We start from the raw sequence: 16,230 nt of genomic DNA on the forward strand, positions 1-16,230 counted from the left end.
CCCAAGTCCATCTGTGGCAATGAACTTGCCAGGGACAGTGGGCAAAATATCTAATACATGAAAACCTCCCAAATTTTAGAGCCCCCGAACACAGTAAGAAACACTTTTGTCGACGTCTTAGATAATGCAAGCCTCCTTTACTTACCGCAATCTCAGTGCTCCTTTTCCTCTGCTTTTTTTTTTTTAAACATAATACCCTAAAAGTTCCCTCTGAAGGGCCTGCAGTTTTCACCACTTGCTTCCTCCCAACCTTTATGATTTTAAGTTAGCCAAGAAAAAAAAAATGGCACACCAAGCAGCAATAAATTACAGCAGAGTTATCCTACCTAAGTTACTAAGAAAAAAAAGGGCATAGATTCGTATTGTAAACAGGTGCCTTAAAAACATGCGTCTGACCACGATAGCAGAACTGCTGCTTTTCCAGGGTGTCCTTGTGTCTGCACTGGGGCACATCCGACCCGACGGCACCATGAGGGACACTGGCTTCTGTGCAACTTTGGGTGCAACCTTCTGCATTCAGCGTTTGTGCCACGAGTATTATTGCCCGCAATACAGAAAAGCAGTCAGGCTTTTAAGTGCCAAAATAATGCAGAGTGTCCAGTAAAGCTCTGCAACACCTGACCACTGCTGATCCCAGACTTGGAAATCAAGGCCACAGGGATTATTAAAGGCAGCCCCTCCTTTGCTGGCAACGCCTGCCCTAACGCTGTTTTGTTACATTACCTAATTAACCCCCACAGTAAGTGGGGTTTCCTCATTTTAGTGTTTAACACAATTGGGAGTGGGGGATCCCAAAGTCCTGATCTTGTATCTAATGCTCCTGCCACACAGGATCTTGGAGTAATTCTATGAAAACCATCAGCACAGCAACTGTCACCGAGCTCAGCTAGAGGTCATTCAGTGAAATGGCAGACACACATGATTCGAGATAACCATGCAGAATAATGTGGGGAGTACTACATGAATAGCACGCGCACACACACGTATTTACAGCTACACGATAGTCTGAACACTGTTCATTTCAGAAAGGTGAGCGCAGCACGAGCCCCGGCGAGCAGCGCGGCCTAGTCAAAGTCGCGGTTCGTGAGAACCAGCGGGGCCACCAGAGTCCACACGTAGAGCACGATGCCGAGCCAGCTGGAGGAGATCTTCACCCACACGGACGGCCACTTGCTCGTCATGGTCTCATAAGAAGAATCAGGGCTGCAGGAGGAGGAAAAGCAAAGAGATCGCTTGGGATTTTTGCTTTGACAGGACAGGCTAGCGCAGGAAGTCCCTCTTGCGCACTCCCTTTTCACAGTATATTCATTTCCACTTTGGCTGGATGCCTCCGAGAGCACCTTCCCTACCCTCCGCCGGCCTGACGGCTTCAAGCCGAGCGGTATGGAAGCTCCCTGCCAGCAACTGCCCTTTCACTGCACACCTTCCCGCTTAGCAAAACCAGCCATGCCCACTGTGCTCCCAGGGCAGCAGCAGAGAACAAGCTCAAAACCAGGAGACACACACACAGGTCTGGACTACAGAGGTGGGAAATCACTTCAACAGCTTTTGCTTGGACAAAAAAGACGACACGAAAGCGAACAGTTTTGTGCTCCTCCTCCCCACAAATGTGGGCTAGGTTTTTTTAATCCAACCACCTGGAGTTGTAAAGTTGTTATACATGTAATTACATCAGACAAAGCCATCTGGGCTAAGGGGGAACCTCTCCTTTATACATTTAAGTAACTGCAATTCCCCTGTCAGAAGATCCTCCTAGAAGGATCAACAAACTTGATGTCATATTGACCCTAAACAAGGCCTCAAAACAACTCCATGGCAGGACTCTGTTACATTACTTTTTAAGTTTTTTTCTAGTTTTGCTATTTCGACACTGTATTTATTATACTAGAGACTTTCAACCTTTCTAATCCTGGAGAATCTCAGTTCAAGCTGCTAACAGAGCAGGTTAATAGAAGACTGAACCACCAGCTCACAATGAGGTGTCTGCAGAAACACACCCCCAGAAGGCCATTTTACCCTGAGGATGTTTTGGGGAGCAGCTTCCTGACCACTAGCAACCACACACAGCAAGTGTCTGTTTTCTACTCTCCCCTTTCCTGTTCTCTGCACCAGACAGACTTAGCGTTTACCTACGTTGAGTAAGTTTTTGTTAAGAAGTTATTCTACCCTGCTCATCTCAACAGAAAGCACTTCAGCAGGCCAGCGAACCGCGACAGTTGTCCAAGAGAGCACGCAGGAGGCTTGCCAACGAGGCGGGCTGATTTTCCACCACGACTCACTCAACACCGAGCAGGCAGCACATGCTCTTCCTTTGGAAAGCCCCGCTCTAGACCCACATCCCCTTTCAGTCACGCCGTGCCCCCTCCTGCCGCAGGCTGCACCAAGGTGGGCACTCGGCCCTGGCACAGGGCGCAGCTCACCTGTACCAGTTGGTGAGCGTCATCATGATATAGAGCGACGCCAGGAAGAGCATGAAGTGGAAGAACGAGTAACTGTAGGTCACGCCGTCCCTCTCGTTGTCGACGGCTCGGTGCACGTCGTCGTCGCCGTCCAGGGAGCCGTCGCTCCGGGGGACGCCGTCCTCGATGAGGGTGGACTCGTCGCTCGTCAGCATCAGCTTGTTCACCTGGCTGTTGTTGGATGTCCGGATGCTGCGGTCGGCAGGAAGGGACACAGCACGATTCACCAAACAGAAGTCGTATCCAAAAACCGATAATCAAAAGGTAACGCAAGTTAAGAGGATTTTTAAAATGACAAAAGAAAAACACTGACCTCGAATAGAGAACACACAACAGGAACAGAATCAGTCCTACGATTCCTTGGGCATCCCACCACTGAACCACCTGGCCCGGGGCTGGCGTCGTGGTGGTGTTATAGCCAATGATGCGCAGCAGGCTGGGGTTGCAGCGCCGATCTGTCACGGAAAGAACAGCAGAGGTTACACAGAGCAAGAGCAGAACAAGGATTTTAAAGCATGGCACCACACCGAGTGCAACCTGGAGGTTTTGATGACTTTAAGGCATAAAAAGGCTCTAAAAACTCTAGTTTTGGTCCATATAGTGTAGTGTCATTTTTCTGCTTCAGTTATGTCAACATCTGCCTCTCTGAACAGACAAAAGAAGAGTATTTTTAAAATCTGTAGTAAGTTATGCATCAAACACTATACTCTTCCACCTCAAAATCAGATGCCACAAAAGCATCCTCCATACTAAATTTTTTAAAGTTAGAAATTTCACAACACCTCAAGTGCTAGAAATTGTCAGCTACTTAGCTACTAAGTCAGTTAACACTCCCCACTCCACAGCATCCACTGATAACAGAGATGAAACAGGTGAAAGTCATATAATATTATTTCCCTCATAATTACTGCAGTATGTAAATACAACTCACACCTGTGCTGTTAAACAGAAACATAAAAGATGGTTCGTAATTAAGCCAAAAAGGGCCATTTCCATTCCAGAGATCCGTTAAAAATGGTGAGGTTAATATCTGACAATTTATTTTTTTAATCACTGGAATTTCACAATACTTGTTCTAAAGAGTTCAGTTGTTTTCAGACACAAGAATCATTAAAGCTTTTATTATCGCATTTTTAGAAAAATCATTAATTAGGGAAAATATAATCAGTTGTATCTCAGCCAGCAGGGTAAGAAGACTGGTAGGGAGATGACTCTCCCAGACATCCTGGGAGAGTTCCAGTGATCCATAAACTGAAAGTTTTAGAATAATACAACTCTACCAGTGATTTGTAAAAAACTTCCATATGTTACACATGAGAAGAGTAGAAAAAAACAAGTTCTCTGAAAGAACTCTATCCTCTTCAGTGTTGTAAACTAAGAGGTTTTGGTGGGGCTGGAGGGTAGATTCCCCAAGACTCCCACATGTAACAATATCACAGTACTTCATTCTAATACTGCCTTGCGTAAAGGTAGAAGTAAGATTTACTACTTTTAAAATTTATTTTTAAACAAAAAAGCATGTACTGTTGCTGCACTTACCTGGTTCATTGGTCATTGCTGACCAGGTCAAATACATTGTATAAATTGTGATCACAGAAGATTGCAGCAAACCAGATCTTGGCTGCGATTCCTTTAAAAAGGCAGTCAAAAAAACAAATTGAGCCATTAATAAGAATTTTCATTTTTGTTTGAAATTAAAAAGAAAAAAAAAAGGAGAAAGAATTAAAAGGACACCTGAATCTTTGGCAGAATGGACATCACAGAGGCACCAATACACAGCAGCATATTGACACTGATGAACGCCTTGTTTTCGGAGCAGCCGTCTGGGTGAGTGTAATAAACATAAAACAGCACTATAGCCACAAGAGACAGCAGGTAATTGGCAGCTGTAGCAGACAGCAGAGCTGTGAAGAGAAGTAGAAAGCAGCTATGAGCACTGACATGTAAAGAAAAATGCATATAATATAATATGTATGTATTTTTTACTCCACATTTGAAAGCTCCTAGCAGAAAGGGGTCCTACTCTTATTTGAGGTGTTACAAAGACAACACAACAAATGGGAAGCTTAAAGCCATGTTTGATTCTTCAATGCTTGGAGACAAAATACGAAGGAACATATTAACAATATCTTGAAGCAAAATTAAAAAAAAAAAAAAAACTTGCCTAAGAGGGGTAAAACAATCTAGCTTCCAAATTCCTTCCTATTTTAAACTGAAGTGGTCATTACAAGAAGTTAGGCTGTGCTGTTTTTTTGAGGTGGCTTAGGGTAATTTCAAATATGATAATTTAAATTAACATATTATTTCTCTGGTGAGGTGATTTGCACTCTTTCTCACTGTCTTGGCCTTTCAGTCACTGTATATCTTAGAGAAATGACCAACAGGCAGAGAGAAAGAAATATCAATTACTTGTGCTGGTTAAAAATAAACCTAACTTCATGTTGAGTGGAAATATCACTACATAACAAAGTCTGCAGCCATTAAAAAAAAAAGTCACAATTACTATTTTTCTGCTATCATAAATTGATGCCCTATTCCTCAGGATCGGACTCTACTATTTGCACGCTGTCCCACCTGCCACTTGGCACCCAAAGGGCAACAAGATAATGCAGCTGAACGGCACCATCTTAGAAAAAGCAGCTTTTGCAGAAAACTCCTCTTTTGCAACCCGGTAAAACGCATCGCTCAGAAATCTATGTCCTCAGGGTACAATGAGCCACACAACTCTTAGCTGTAACACAGTTTCCTTTACCTGCATACCAGCACCTTGAGTTTCCTTCCTCCATTTTTTCGACCCAAGATTCATTCCAGGAGTGAGCAAAGTCAATAAGCAAGACCAGCTGAATAAGAATAAAGCAGAAGGCTCCAGCCATGCCTACGTAAAACCACACTATAAAAGAGAAGATAAAGCAAAACCAGTTCAGCACCATAGGTATCTTACCCTCTCTCTTAATGTCTCTCTTTAAACATCGTCAAAAGCTGCATTTATGCAGCTGCATTAAAAAATATATATATATTCGCATGCACTTAATTATTATGATTGTGCTATGACACAACAGGAGGCAAAATCCTCTTACCAGTAGTAAAAGGTCCCTCCGGGATGAAGAAGGCTCCAACACTAATTGCTAGGGCTGTGGCAAATTTAAAGAACCAGAATCTAAGGAAACAAAGTTGAGCAATCATTAAAGTCTGATGTACTTCACAAAATGTCAATAGTGCACAAAATGCAAAGCAGTGAACATTAAAACCTTGCCACTCACAACTTTATTGCTAAAACCATTTTTTATCTTTCTTACTTAGACAAAGATCTTGGCTGCTTTATTATTTTGCTAGAAAACAATGCTTAAACTGTAGTAGACTACCACAGAGAACAGCACTTACCCTTCATAACTATCCCACTGACATATTGCACACGAAACTAGGGTGGAGTCTCATTGTCCGATTTTTTTTTTTTTTTTTTTTTTTTCAAATTGCACTTTCAGGGAAAGAAGTCTTTATGAAGCCAGTATTTATAGAACAAGCTATATATTTTTAAAATAAACATTGCAGCACCACCACCTGAACTTCATCACTTAAGTGACAAAACTATTTAAATTGGGTATTTTTTGTTTTCTTTTTGTTTTTTCTTTCAAGTCTTCACATTGTTGATCTCTACTTAAAGGCTGCACATTGGTAACACTTTAAAACTGTCGCCATGCTCCTATTTTACAAAGATTCTGTCAAGGCCTTGACATTGCAGTAACAAAAACAAGCAGGCCTGCGATATTCACACTACGATGCAGGACATTTGGGAGAAAAAAATATCATTACACACAAATATATCTGACAAAGCATCCTACATAAGAAGCAAGGAAGATCATTAAAAAAAAAAAAAAAAAAAAAAATCACAGAATGGTTGAGGCTGGAAGGGACCTCTAGAGCTCATCTAGCCCTGCTCAAACAAGGACACCTAGAGCACGTGGCACAGGGCCACATCCTCTTTACATTCTCCCCTCAGGTATTTGTACATGTTGCCACATGTAAAAATAGCTGCCCAAAGAGCAAAAAGAAGCCCAGACAAGACATGAGCAAACTTGGAAGAAAGTCTTCCTAGATAGATGACAAGGATAGATTTTTAAAGACCCTTCCCACCCCAAGTACAGACAGTATTCGAATAGGTTACAAAGGGAACTTCTAATTGAAAAGTTTTACCCAACAAAACTTGAAGGTGGAAGGCAGAATTTTTGTGACCAGAGTGACTGGCAGCTCCAGATAAAGGCCCTGTGGCAACTACACAGACTTCCCGAGCCAAACACAGCACAGAGACTCATGGCACAAGCCAGGCAATAACTAGTCATGTCCAACAGCTGCCTGGCTCTCAGTTTTTCTACCCTCTCCCATCTTTTCACATAGTTTGGCCTGATTGCCAGAAGAGGAGATCACATTTTTTTTTAGAGGAATAAGCTTCAACTGTGCAGAGAGGAACTACGTGAAATGAAGTGGAGAATATAGGACGAAAGGATTACAGCAGGACACAACAAAGTGACCAAAACCAGCCGCAAAGCTGAACAGTCATTCTATAATACATACCCTTCTAGAACTAGTTTTTGAATCCACATATTGGAATTTTTATATCAATAACCTCTGTTACGTGAGGTTCCAAGTTGTTCATATTTTATCTCTAATTCCAGGCCTTTTCAAAGGATCTTAATGCTCTATCTATAGAGCTTACATGACAGCTGAGAAGCATACTTAAACCAGTACTCACCATTGCTGTGCACTCAGTGCAAGCCAGCACCAAGCTTCTGAACACGCTATAATTGAGTTCTATCCTAACGCAAGAAACGATTCTACTTGCTGTTACAAAGGCAAGGAAAGCACACACTGGCAACAGGTGCAGAAAAGTTCATAGGAATCCCTGGACAAATTCAAAATTCTTCAAATCATTCACAGAAAGATTACATTGCAAAATATTACTGAGGGTTCAAATTCCCAACCTAAAAGCTATGGCTTCTACAGATGTTACATGAGATACGGCTCAACTTAAAGTGTTAGAATCCCCTTGTAGGCCAATCAGTCACGTGTTTCAGTAGTTTCTTTTTTTAAAAAAAAAAATAAATAAAAAATAAATAAGGCAGCTGAACTGAGCTATTGCTGCTAATGCATCACTCCCAAACCTATGTTACCATTACTATATCCAGCATCCCTTTCTTTAGATCTAAACCCTAAATAAAGAATATATGTACCTAAGCAATATTCTGCTCGGTCCTGGTTATTTTCTCTTTGTCTACAGAAATCATTTTGAAATTATTTCTCGTTTTATGTTAAGAGATTAGTATTTTTGTAATACTGAATACAAAATAAAGTGACCTCTCTATCTTTATGGCTCAGCTAACCATAGCTCCCCATTAAGCTTAATCAGCTTGAAAACAGCACTAGACTGAGCAATCTGTGCTCACTAAGACTAAGCATCACAAATGGTTTTAGGCATCGTCTGGCAGCCCCTATTACAACAATTTGCATTTCTCTGGTTTAAGAAATTACACGGCTCATAAGTTCAGCCCGGAAGAAAACTATCACTTGAGACAACTCGCAAGCTGAAATTCCACTATAATGGTAAGACTTAAAATCTTAGCTACAGCAAACCAGAAAAGGAGAAACTGCAGAGCTCAAACTTAACGCGAACATCTTTTCTTTATGTAAAGGAGGAAAGCAAGGAGAAGACAGCAGAGGGCAAAGAGACAGGTAAAACTAAATAATAATCTTATCTCTTTGCTCATTTTCAAATCAGAACTGCTCAACTAAGAGCAAGTCCTTGCAAACATGAAAGTTGAGAGAAACAGAATTCCTAGTGGACAGATGAGGCTTTTAGAAGCAGAAAGATCACCGTGAAATGAAACATAATACCATTATGCACCTTTGAATTTTATCATCTTTGGAAAAAAGCAGAATCTCTAATCTTGAGAAGCCTCCAGATTTACCCATTGTTATAGCCAAGACTTCGAAAACTGACAGCTCTGCACATTGTTTCCTCTTTATAACAATCTGGCATGTTTTTAAGAACTCAAATAACTGAGTGCCCTCTACTGCAACAAGACTTCTAGCTACTAAGAAATTGTTTGTTGTTGAGCAGCAAAGCTGCTTAGGCACACACTTTATATGCACAATAGCTGTATCACACACACCATCTCAGTCCTCATTTTTGTATCTTACCCATTGTGCACGGCTGCTCGTGGGTCGTTGCTGCTCTTCACTTTGATCATCAGTAAGGAGAAGAGAAGAAAGAACATGGCCATACCGAAGCACACACGGTACACTGCCTTGTAACCGACCAACACATCGCAATTCACATGGCCATGCACGCCGGGAATACTGGTGCCCATCCCTCCATCACAAAATCCAGGAATCTGCCATTGACACAAGGCATTGCAGTGATCCATAACAGGTCTTAAGTCAGCAAAAACATTAGCAGTTTATTACTAGATTCGTTTCCTAACATCATGCAACCACTATGCCCTGCTGCAAAACATCATACTGAGCAGCTGTACAGTCACAAGCACAAACTCAAAACATTGAACTCGCTCAAAAACAAACAAACTCCCCCGACACACACACACACACACACAAGGAAACCCATTAGGGTTCTCGGCAAACACTCCTGCTAAGATTTATTCTTAATTATTTTCATAACTCTTCAAAGAAATGCAGTTTCCACTTTTTTATCTGAATCGGGAAATAATGAATAAAATAGGTACATCTGGCTTCACACTACTATCAAGTTCCTGATTTAAGAAAAGGCAGCCTGCTTAGACCTCTTTAAGAGGGAAATAAGAAGTAACATTATACAGGTCACTAGTATGTCTCTCATTCAATCTTTAATGTGGTTACTATAACACAGTGAAAAAACATCTGCCTCTCTAAAAATGATAAACCTGTAAACCAAAAGCATGCTTATCTGCTAAAGAAAATCCAAGACAAAACAAAATAAGTCTAACAGTACCACAGAATATGCAACTGAAGTTCATTGAAACCTGCAAGCTCTCCTGTAACTAATATATTACCATTCCACAAGTTCATGCACAGACATATAGCTGATATACCAAATTAAATGGTGATTCTAAAGCACAGGTGGCAACACAGCTTAAATTCATGTATACAAGCTATCATTTAGAACAGATCTGAGACATTTGTTTTTAAAAAGCATGTTAGAACAGACAAAACCTAACCTTCTTCAGCTGCTCTTCCATTCCTGGTATTAACATCACGCAGGCAACGCTCACACCAAGGAGTAAAAAGAAGGCATAAATCAGCCTGGTTATGGTGGAGTTGTTTCCACTGGGGCAGCATCGGCAGAGCAGGCACGGGGCACTTCCACACAGACATGGTACCTGACAGAGAAACAAAACAAAATTCTTTAGCATTCCATATTACCAAATTTCAGTCATTATTTCTGTTGTGTAGATTATCAGAAGTCATTACGGAAAACACCTTATCCCACACGTCTCATCATTAGGAAAGGACAGGCACTTATGACATGACACAGACCCTCCTATCAACCATGGTGGTTCTTCCTAATAAACTCTGTGCAGCAAAGATTATTTTTCTGTCTCAAAAGTAATCCTTGACCAATTCAGGGAAAATAAGGATTGGATTTGGATTGTTCACTTGAATTTTATATTAGCTAAATAAGAATCAAGAGTTGGTTTTTTTTTTTTTTTTTTTTTTTTTGTTAACTACTACATAATGCGAAGAGCATGCCACAGTTATGAAGATTAAATGAAAATGCTGCAGAAAAATCTCAGAAGCAACTGCTGCTCAGATACCTCTTCAGCATCTGGCAGGGCTGGGCTGTAATCCTTTCTGGGGAACTACATGGTAAAATTAACTTACACAGTGTAAAATAGTTATAAATTGCAAGAATAAAACAAAAAGACAGTACATGTATTATCATTTCCACAAAATATCAACAGGTGGACAGGAATGTTGTACCACCAAATACACTGAGGGGAAAAAAATGCATATATAGCTGAACAAACAAACAAAAAACTTCCATTCAACATGGTTTGCCCCTAAAAAGAAAATTAAAGGAATAAAAGAGAGCAGATAGTGCTATTTCACTGGAGAGAAAAAAAAAAAGTTTTTCTGCCACCCAATGAGTGGCAGGGAGCGAAAGGATTGCATTTATCAAGCAAGCATAAGCAAAGCGGAAAACAAAAAGAGAATGATTAGCTCAAAATTTCCTTTTTCAAATGTGCTTTATTTCTGTATAGAGAAAAATTATTTTGTCTAAAAAATTGTGAGAAATCTCAATGAGCAGTTAAGTTTTTGAGGCCACATATTTCAGAGTTTAAGCACAATCTAGCAATGCAAGGACAAGGTAGAGCACAGCTGTTTTCCTTGGCACAGTCACCACCTCTTTCACTAAGCCAGTGCTGTTCTATTTCAACTACAACAAAACCTTCGAACCCTTAGAGATGCTGGGTAAAACCCAGCTTCTATCCATCCTACCACATACTCAAGTACATCTCTGTCAGCGGATAAAAACAGAGCTGTGAATTACTACGCAAAAGATACCCAGTCACATTTGGAAAAAAAAAAAAAAAAGTGTGGTCACATTGCCAGAGGACAATTCATCAATTCATGTCAGCTGGGCAATGGAGTGCCAGAGACAAGAAGTTTTGTCATTTGACAAAGCAAATTCCAGAGGGTGGCGGCTGCTGCTGGGAAGGCCTCAGGGCCTGAGGAGGAGAGTGGACAGACTGTGGGGATGCCCTTGGAGAAGCCCTCAGGAAAAGAAGCAGATTATCTGTTCAAACAGGTTCAACAAGACTCACATCCTAGAAATTAGGTCTTTCACATTAAGTATTTCCCACCCCCCTTTTTCAAGGATGAGAAAGCTAAACATTTTCACTATGCTACAAAATCATTTTTAACTGAGCAAACTTCAGAATTAAAAGCCATGTTCCTAAAAGTGAGCCTATCTAGATTATGAAAAATCTATTGAATATGAGTTGCTATAACTATTATAAATATCTGTAACTATTTCAGTATGCAGAAGACAGTATTTCATGCATTTTTGTCTTTTTTCACCTCCACTCAGCATTACTGCAGCACAAAGTGCATGACAGTGTTGATAGCAAGCAACTATATTAAGGGCATCTACACTTAGTAAGCAGGAAACATATGACAAATACTGGATTAATTTTTGCCTGCACTCAAAACTTACATGAGCTTACTGTCAGCAGTAGCTACTGTCAGCAGTAGCACTTTTGAAGACACCATTGAATGAAAAGCTGAATTGGGCAGGACCTCAGCCTGTCTTTATGGGCTGCAGAAAACTCAGTGCAAGGACGGCCTAGTGCAAGAGTCGATTCCCTAAAGAATCCCCATGTCAAACTGCTTATTAAATGCTCTTAACTGGGGCAACTTCCAATTGCATCAAAGAACAGGCAGGAAACTGACGCTGGATATCCTGGGTGCTCCCAGGCACGTGGGAGGCTGCAGCGCCTGCAAGGTGACCATCTCCTCCCCAAACACAGCCAGAGGGGAGCAGTGCATTCCATTTACCCTTGTATGGGGAGCCTGAGCTCACGTGTGAGCTTGTATAACAATCTGTCCCAAAACAGCTCATCACAATGTTCTTACCAGCTGTAGTCAGGTATAGCCCTGAACAAGGAAACTGGTTCATACAAGTTGGCTACTTCAGCAAGGAATCATGTCACAGCCTTTGAGTCCCTCTTTCTTTCAACAAAATAGAATATATGTTATTATACTATTAGTGCAAAAATTTTTAATTAATAAGAGATTTCAAGAAGAACAGAGTAAAGGATAATCTAATATTCATCTAATCACAAAATGAAGTAAGAGCACAGTTTATGTCAATTTCTTTAAAGAGAACTTCTACAAAGCAAAAGAGAATTTTTTTTCCCCAGAACAACAGCTACTGTACAAGCAGTTAAGATATTACTACCCGGACCAACACTTAAAGTGAATCCTTCTGGTCAATAGTCACAGATGTGGGCAGAGACCTACTCCTTGCCTAGCTTTTAGTCTGCGTTCTTAAGGAAACTAGAATAAGAATTAATCATGACTGCAAAAATCTTTTGCTATCCAATAGTTTTTGAACCCACTGACCAATTTACATTCCAGGAAGCTTTTAAGAAAAATCAGCAGCTCAGAGTTTACTGAGGAAAATGACAAAAAGATGACCCACACGCTTATTTTGGCAGTAGCGGCTGGAGAGATGAGTTAATTCATGCTTGCTAGAGTAGTCACTATTCTGTAAGCCAGTGGGATTGCAGGAAGAACACACAGTAAGATCAATAATGCAAAACACAGATGGAAAGGGGGAGGAAAAAAAAAAAAAAAAAAAAAAAAACACAAGTGCACTGAAAGTACTATTGCTTCACTCCCGATAAAATTTTAATATGAAATGTAATCTTCTTACTAAGGCAAAGACTATATTATGTACGAAATTAACTGCATGCCTCTCACTAGCCCTAGTAAGGCTTCAGCCACATCATCCTACTTAAGATGCTTGGAGGATCCAATTCAATCACAATTCTTGCCTAGTTAAAAATATTACGGTGAGGGAAGCAGCAGTTGAGCTGCTTCAGCCCAACACAGGCAAGGCCCAGCAGAGAGAAGAGGGCAGGACAGAACAGTGGAGAGTGCATTTTTAGCTGAGATGACAGTCCTGCTGAGGTCCTTCTCCCCAGCCCCTCCCCGGCTCATCCTTGCCCTTAACATGAAAGCAAAACCCCACACGGCCAGCGCGCAGTTCAGCGTAGGACAGAGCTACGCGCAGCAATCGCGGCATACACAGCTGTATCCAGAAGAAACAAAGGGCCGAGGCCTGATCCCGCGACAGCTCCCACGGCACAGCACGGGGTCCTGCAGAGAAACTGCCCAGCGCAAGCGAGCGGCGCTGCCGGTGTCTGCAGCTTTCCTAGCAGGGACACCCTCCTGCTCCAACAAAAGCTCCACTGCTTATGGTTTTCCTGCCACAGCCCTTCCAGCCTGTTTCCTGCCCAAAGTCAGGAACTGTGTTTATACGGACATGTCCCTACAGAGCAGAAATGCAGGCGGATTCCTACTATGAGAACTGTCATAGACGTCAAAGCGTTTGTTAGCTGCAAATTTAATCAAGGAAAGTAAGATCGACACTTCAAAGCCATCAGGGAAAACAAGACAAGACAAACAACAACAAAAAGAAAAGACTGATTTGTTTAGGCCCTCTCAGCGAAAGGAAGCAAATCCCATTTAATTGGGATCACACATTTCTGTGAACTAATTTATTCAGAAGACTGTTACCTGAATCGGAAAGTACTTCTCTGCACAAAAATGAACATTCAAGAGCAGGTATACACCACAAGTCCCAGTCACTTCCTAAAAAGCTTGTTTATGCACTTGAATGTTTAATCTATATTAAGATGAGCATTTTAATTAACCCATGTAGTTACACTGCCACTTAGTATTTAACAATAATTTAAAAATTTAAAGTTAACTGCATTCTGCTACTAATTTAAAACCTATGTGCCTAACTCATTAAGTGGTGTTTGAAATGTTAATTAAAGAGAGGTAAACACAGACAGTGTTTCCTTAGGTTATCAACATTTTAGTAGCTTATTTACAGGCTTATCAACTTGAAAGCTCATCTTTTACCCAATACACAATTTACAAATTCTGCGATCACTCTGTAGAATTTAGAGAAGCAATAGGAAAAATAATAGCATCCCTCTAGTTAAACATCCTCTACCAAGAGATCCAAAGCTCACGTTTTGTTCCATTATGGCCCAAAAAAATAGGAGTATAAAACAATGATAGATTTTATGATAGCACTAAGTTTGCTGTATGAGTTCCTGGTTACACATATATAAATAATTAATTACAGCCAAGAACAAAGCCATGATTTTGATATAGAAAGCTTTAGGTTTTTAAACCCTACTGACATTTTCATCTCAAACACCTGAGTCATAACCCACACAACTGCATCTATTTGCATAACAAGGAGATCTGCAGAGACACCTGATAACTTAAGGATGATAAGATAACGATGCTTCAGTGGGGAATATCCTCTGTGCACCATCCCTAAAGACTTATTTTTATTTATTTATTTTTTCTCCTCTCTACACAGTATTAACAGTTATAAGAGCCATTTGGAACTATCATCTCTGAGGGTTCAGAAACCCGAGGGCGCTCACGGAGAGTGGGTGACATCACTGCAGAGCAAAAGGCAGGAGCCGTCTCGACAAGACAAAGATGCTACAAAGGGTGGAGCCGCTCGGAGACACGCGAGGACAGGAATTCGATACTGCGACTGACGCAGGGGGAAAAAGACCGCTGGTGATTTTTTTCCCCCCGAAACAAGCGTCAAACTCTCTATGTAGACGTTCCGTAATGGTTTTCATCCTCTTTACATATTTGCCAAACTATAACTAAATAAATAAGAAAACAGTGGGCTCGGTAACGCCCCTCCCCCCACCCAAGCAACGGCCAAGGAAGGGCCGCCCCGCGCATCCCGGCGCGGGAAGGAATCGGAGGGGAGAGGAAATTGCGCGGGGGGCGCATCCCGGTTCCCCCTAGCCGGTGTGGGGGGCAGGCAAGGGCCTTCCCCGAGGAGCGGGGGAGGCCGCGACGCGGGCCCCGCCGAGGACAAAGGCGCGGGGGCGCCGCCGCAGGGCCCGGCTCGGCGCCAGGGGAGGACACGAGAAGGAAGGGAACCGCCGCCGCCCGCGCTACGCACCCAGCTCGCCACGGAGCAGAGGCCCAGGACGCCGCCCATGGCGCGGACGTGACGAGCTGCGGTTCCTCCAAGATGGACGCGCCTCGGCCGCCCGCCTCCACGGCCTTGTTTACGCCCTGCCGGCGCTTCCGGACGGCTGCGCCGCGCGTCACTTCCGGGGGCGGGGCGGGGCGGCCGTTGGCGGCGGCTCCGAGGCGGTTACGGGGCGGTTGGGGGGCTGCCGTTCCCCTCGCGGACGTTTTGGAGAGCTGGTTCAGCAGGAGGGCAGAGCGGGGAACTGCCGGGTGCTGCCCGTGAGCCTTGCGGGCCGGCCTCGGGCCCCGCCGCCCTGCTGGAGAGCTGTGTGAGGGCTGCTTCCACGATGGCTCGCTGATCTGGGTGGTCATCGTGGTCATCGTGAACCGCCAGTGGCTTTGTTGGCCCCATCGCCCCAGGCCAACCTTTTTGGTTCCCTTCAAAAACAAAAGCAGTTAGCTGTGGTTACCTGCATCTCTGTCACCTTGTGGTTTACCTCCCCTGGAAGACACAAGCATGTAAAATGTCTGGGAGTGCGGCTATTCTCCTTTATTCTTTCTCACGCATACTTTAACAGAGGTGTGGGTGAAAAGAGGGACGATGTTGCCCAGACCTTTGGGTCAGCCTGTCCTGTAGCAGTTATCTGTGCTTGGTTTGTTTTCCCAGCGTTTACCAGAACCATGTAATCATTTGGAGCTGAGTGGGTGTGGCCAAGGTCTCACTTATCTGTGCGGTGCTTCTGCATGGCCTTCAGTGTGTAGCAATACTGTATCAACTTGTCAGCACGTCAGATTCTCCCAGTGACCCTGGGGCGACCAAGGAGCTGAGAAAATGTACATCTTAATAGTGCAAGAAATACTAAGAACAAGTGATACTAAAAAAAATACAGCTATTTCATTTGTCAAATGTGTTTGGAAGAAAAGCAGATATTTAATGAATAAGGAGAATAAATAAGCTTTTTTTAAAAAAAAGTAACATGAGGCACTACATTTCATATGGAGTAAAAAAATAGGTGGCTTCATTTTACAAATT

At 42.4% G+C, this 16,230-nt stretch overlaps 1 protein-coding gene across 1 annotated transcript; it reads right to left on the minus strand.

Annotated features, from left to right (window-relative positions):
• Positions 1 to 961: 961 nt before the first annotated feature.
• Positions 962 to 15,323, minus strand: SERINC1 (serine incorporator 1). The gene is made up of 10 exons (XM_088521977.1): positions 15,184 to 15,323; positions 9,665 to 9,826; positions 8,652 to 8,845; positions 5,537 to 5,616; positions 5,212 to 5,349; positions 4,194 to 4,363; positions 3,999 to 4,089; positions 2,773 to 2,914; positions 2,421 to 2,651; positions 962 to 1,203 (listed from the first exon to the last, which is right to left on the minus strand). Exons 1-10 carry the CDS (start codon positions 15,220 to 15,222, stop codon positions 1,065 to 1,067), a joined length of 1,386 nt encoding a protein of 461 aa, XP_088378103.1. The 5' UTR covers positions 15,223 to 15,323; the 3' UTR covers positions 962 to 1,064.
• Between the last annotated feature and the right edge of the window lie 907 nt (positions 15,324 to 16,230).

This window comes from Tinamus guttatus, unplaced genomic scaffold, assembly GCF_059628265.1.
Source record: "Tinamus guttatus ecotype Peru unplaced genomic scaffold, ASM5962826v1 Tinamus_guttatus_pri_ptg000141l, whole genome shotgun sequence".
Lineage (NCBI taxonomy): Eukaryota > Metazoa > Chordata > Aves > Tinamiformes > Tinamidae > Tinamus > Tinamus guttatus.

What these genes read in the sequence shown, in the direction of transcription:
- SERINC1 (XM_088521977.1), bottom strand. Translation starts at nt 15,222, where the DNA reads ATGGGCGGCGTCCTGGGCCTCTGCTCCGTGGCGAGCTGG. An exon ending in CCATTCTGCCAAAGATTCAG is followed by an intron (nt 4,090 to 4,193) that starts GTGTCCTTTTAA and finishes GCCTTTTTAAAG; the next exon opens with GAATCGCAGCCAAGATCTGG. An exon ending in AGCAATGACCAATGAACCAG is followed by an intron (nt 2,915 to 3,998) that starts GTAAGTGCAGCA and finishes TTTCCGTGACAG; the next exon opens with ATCGGCGCTGCAACCCCAGC.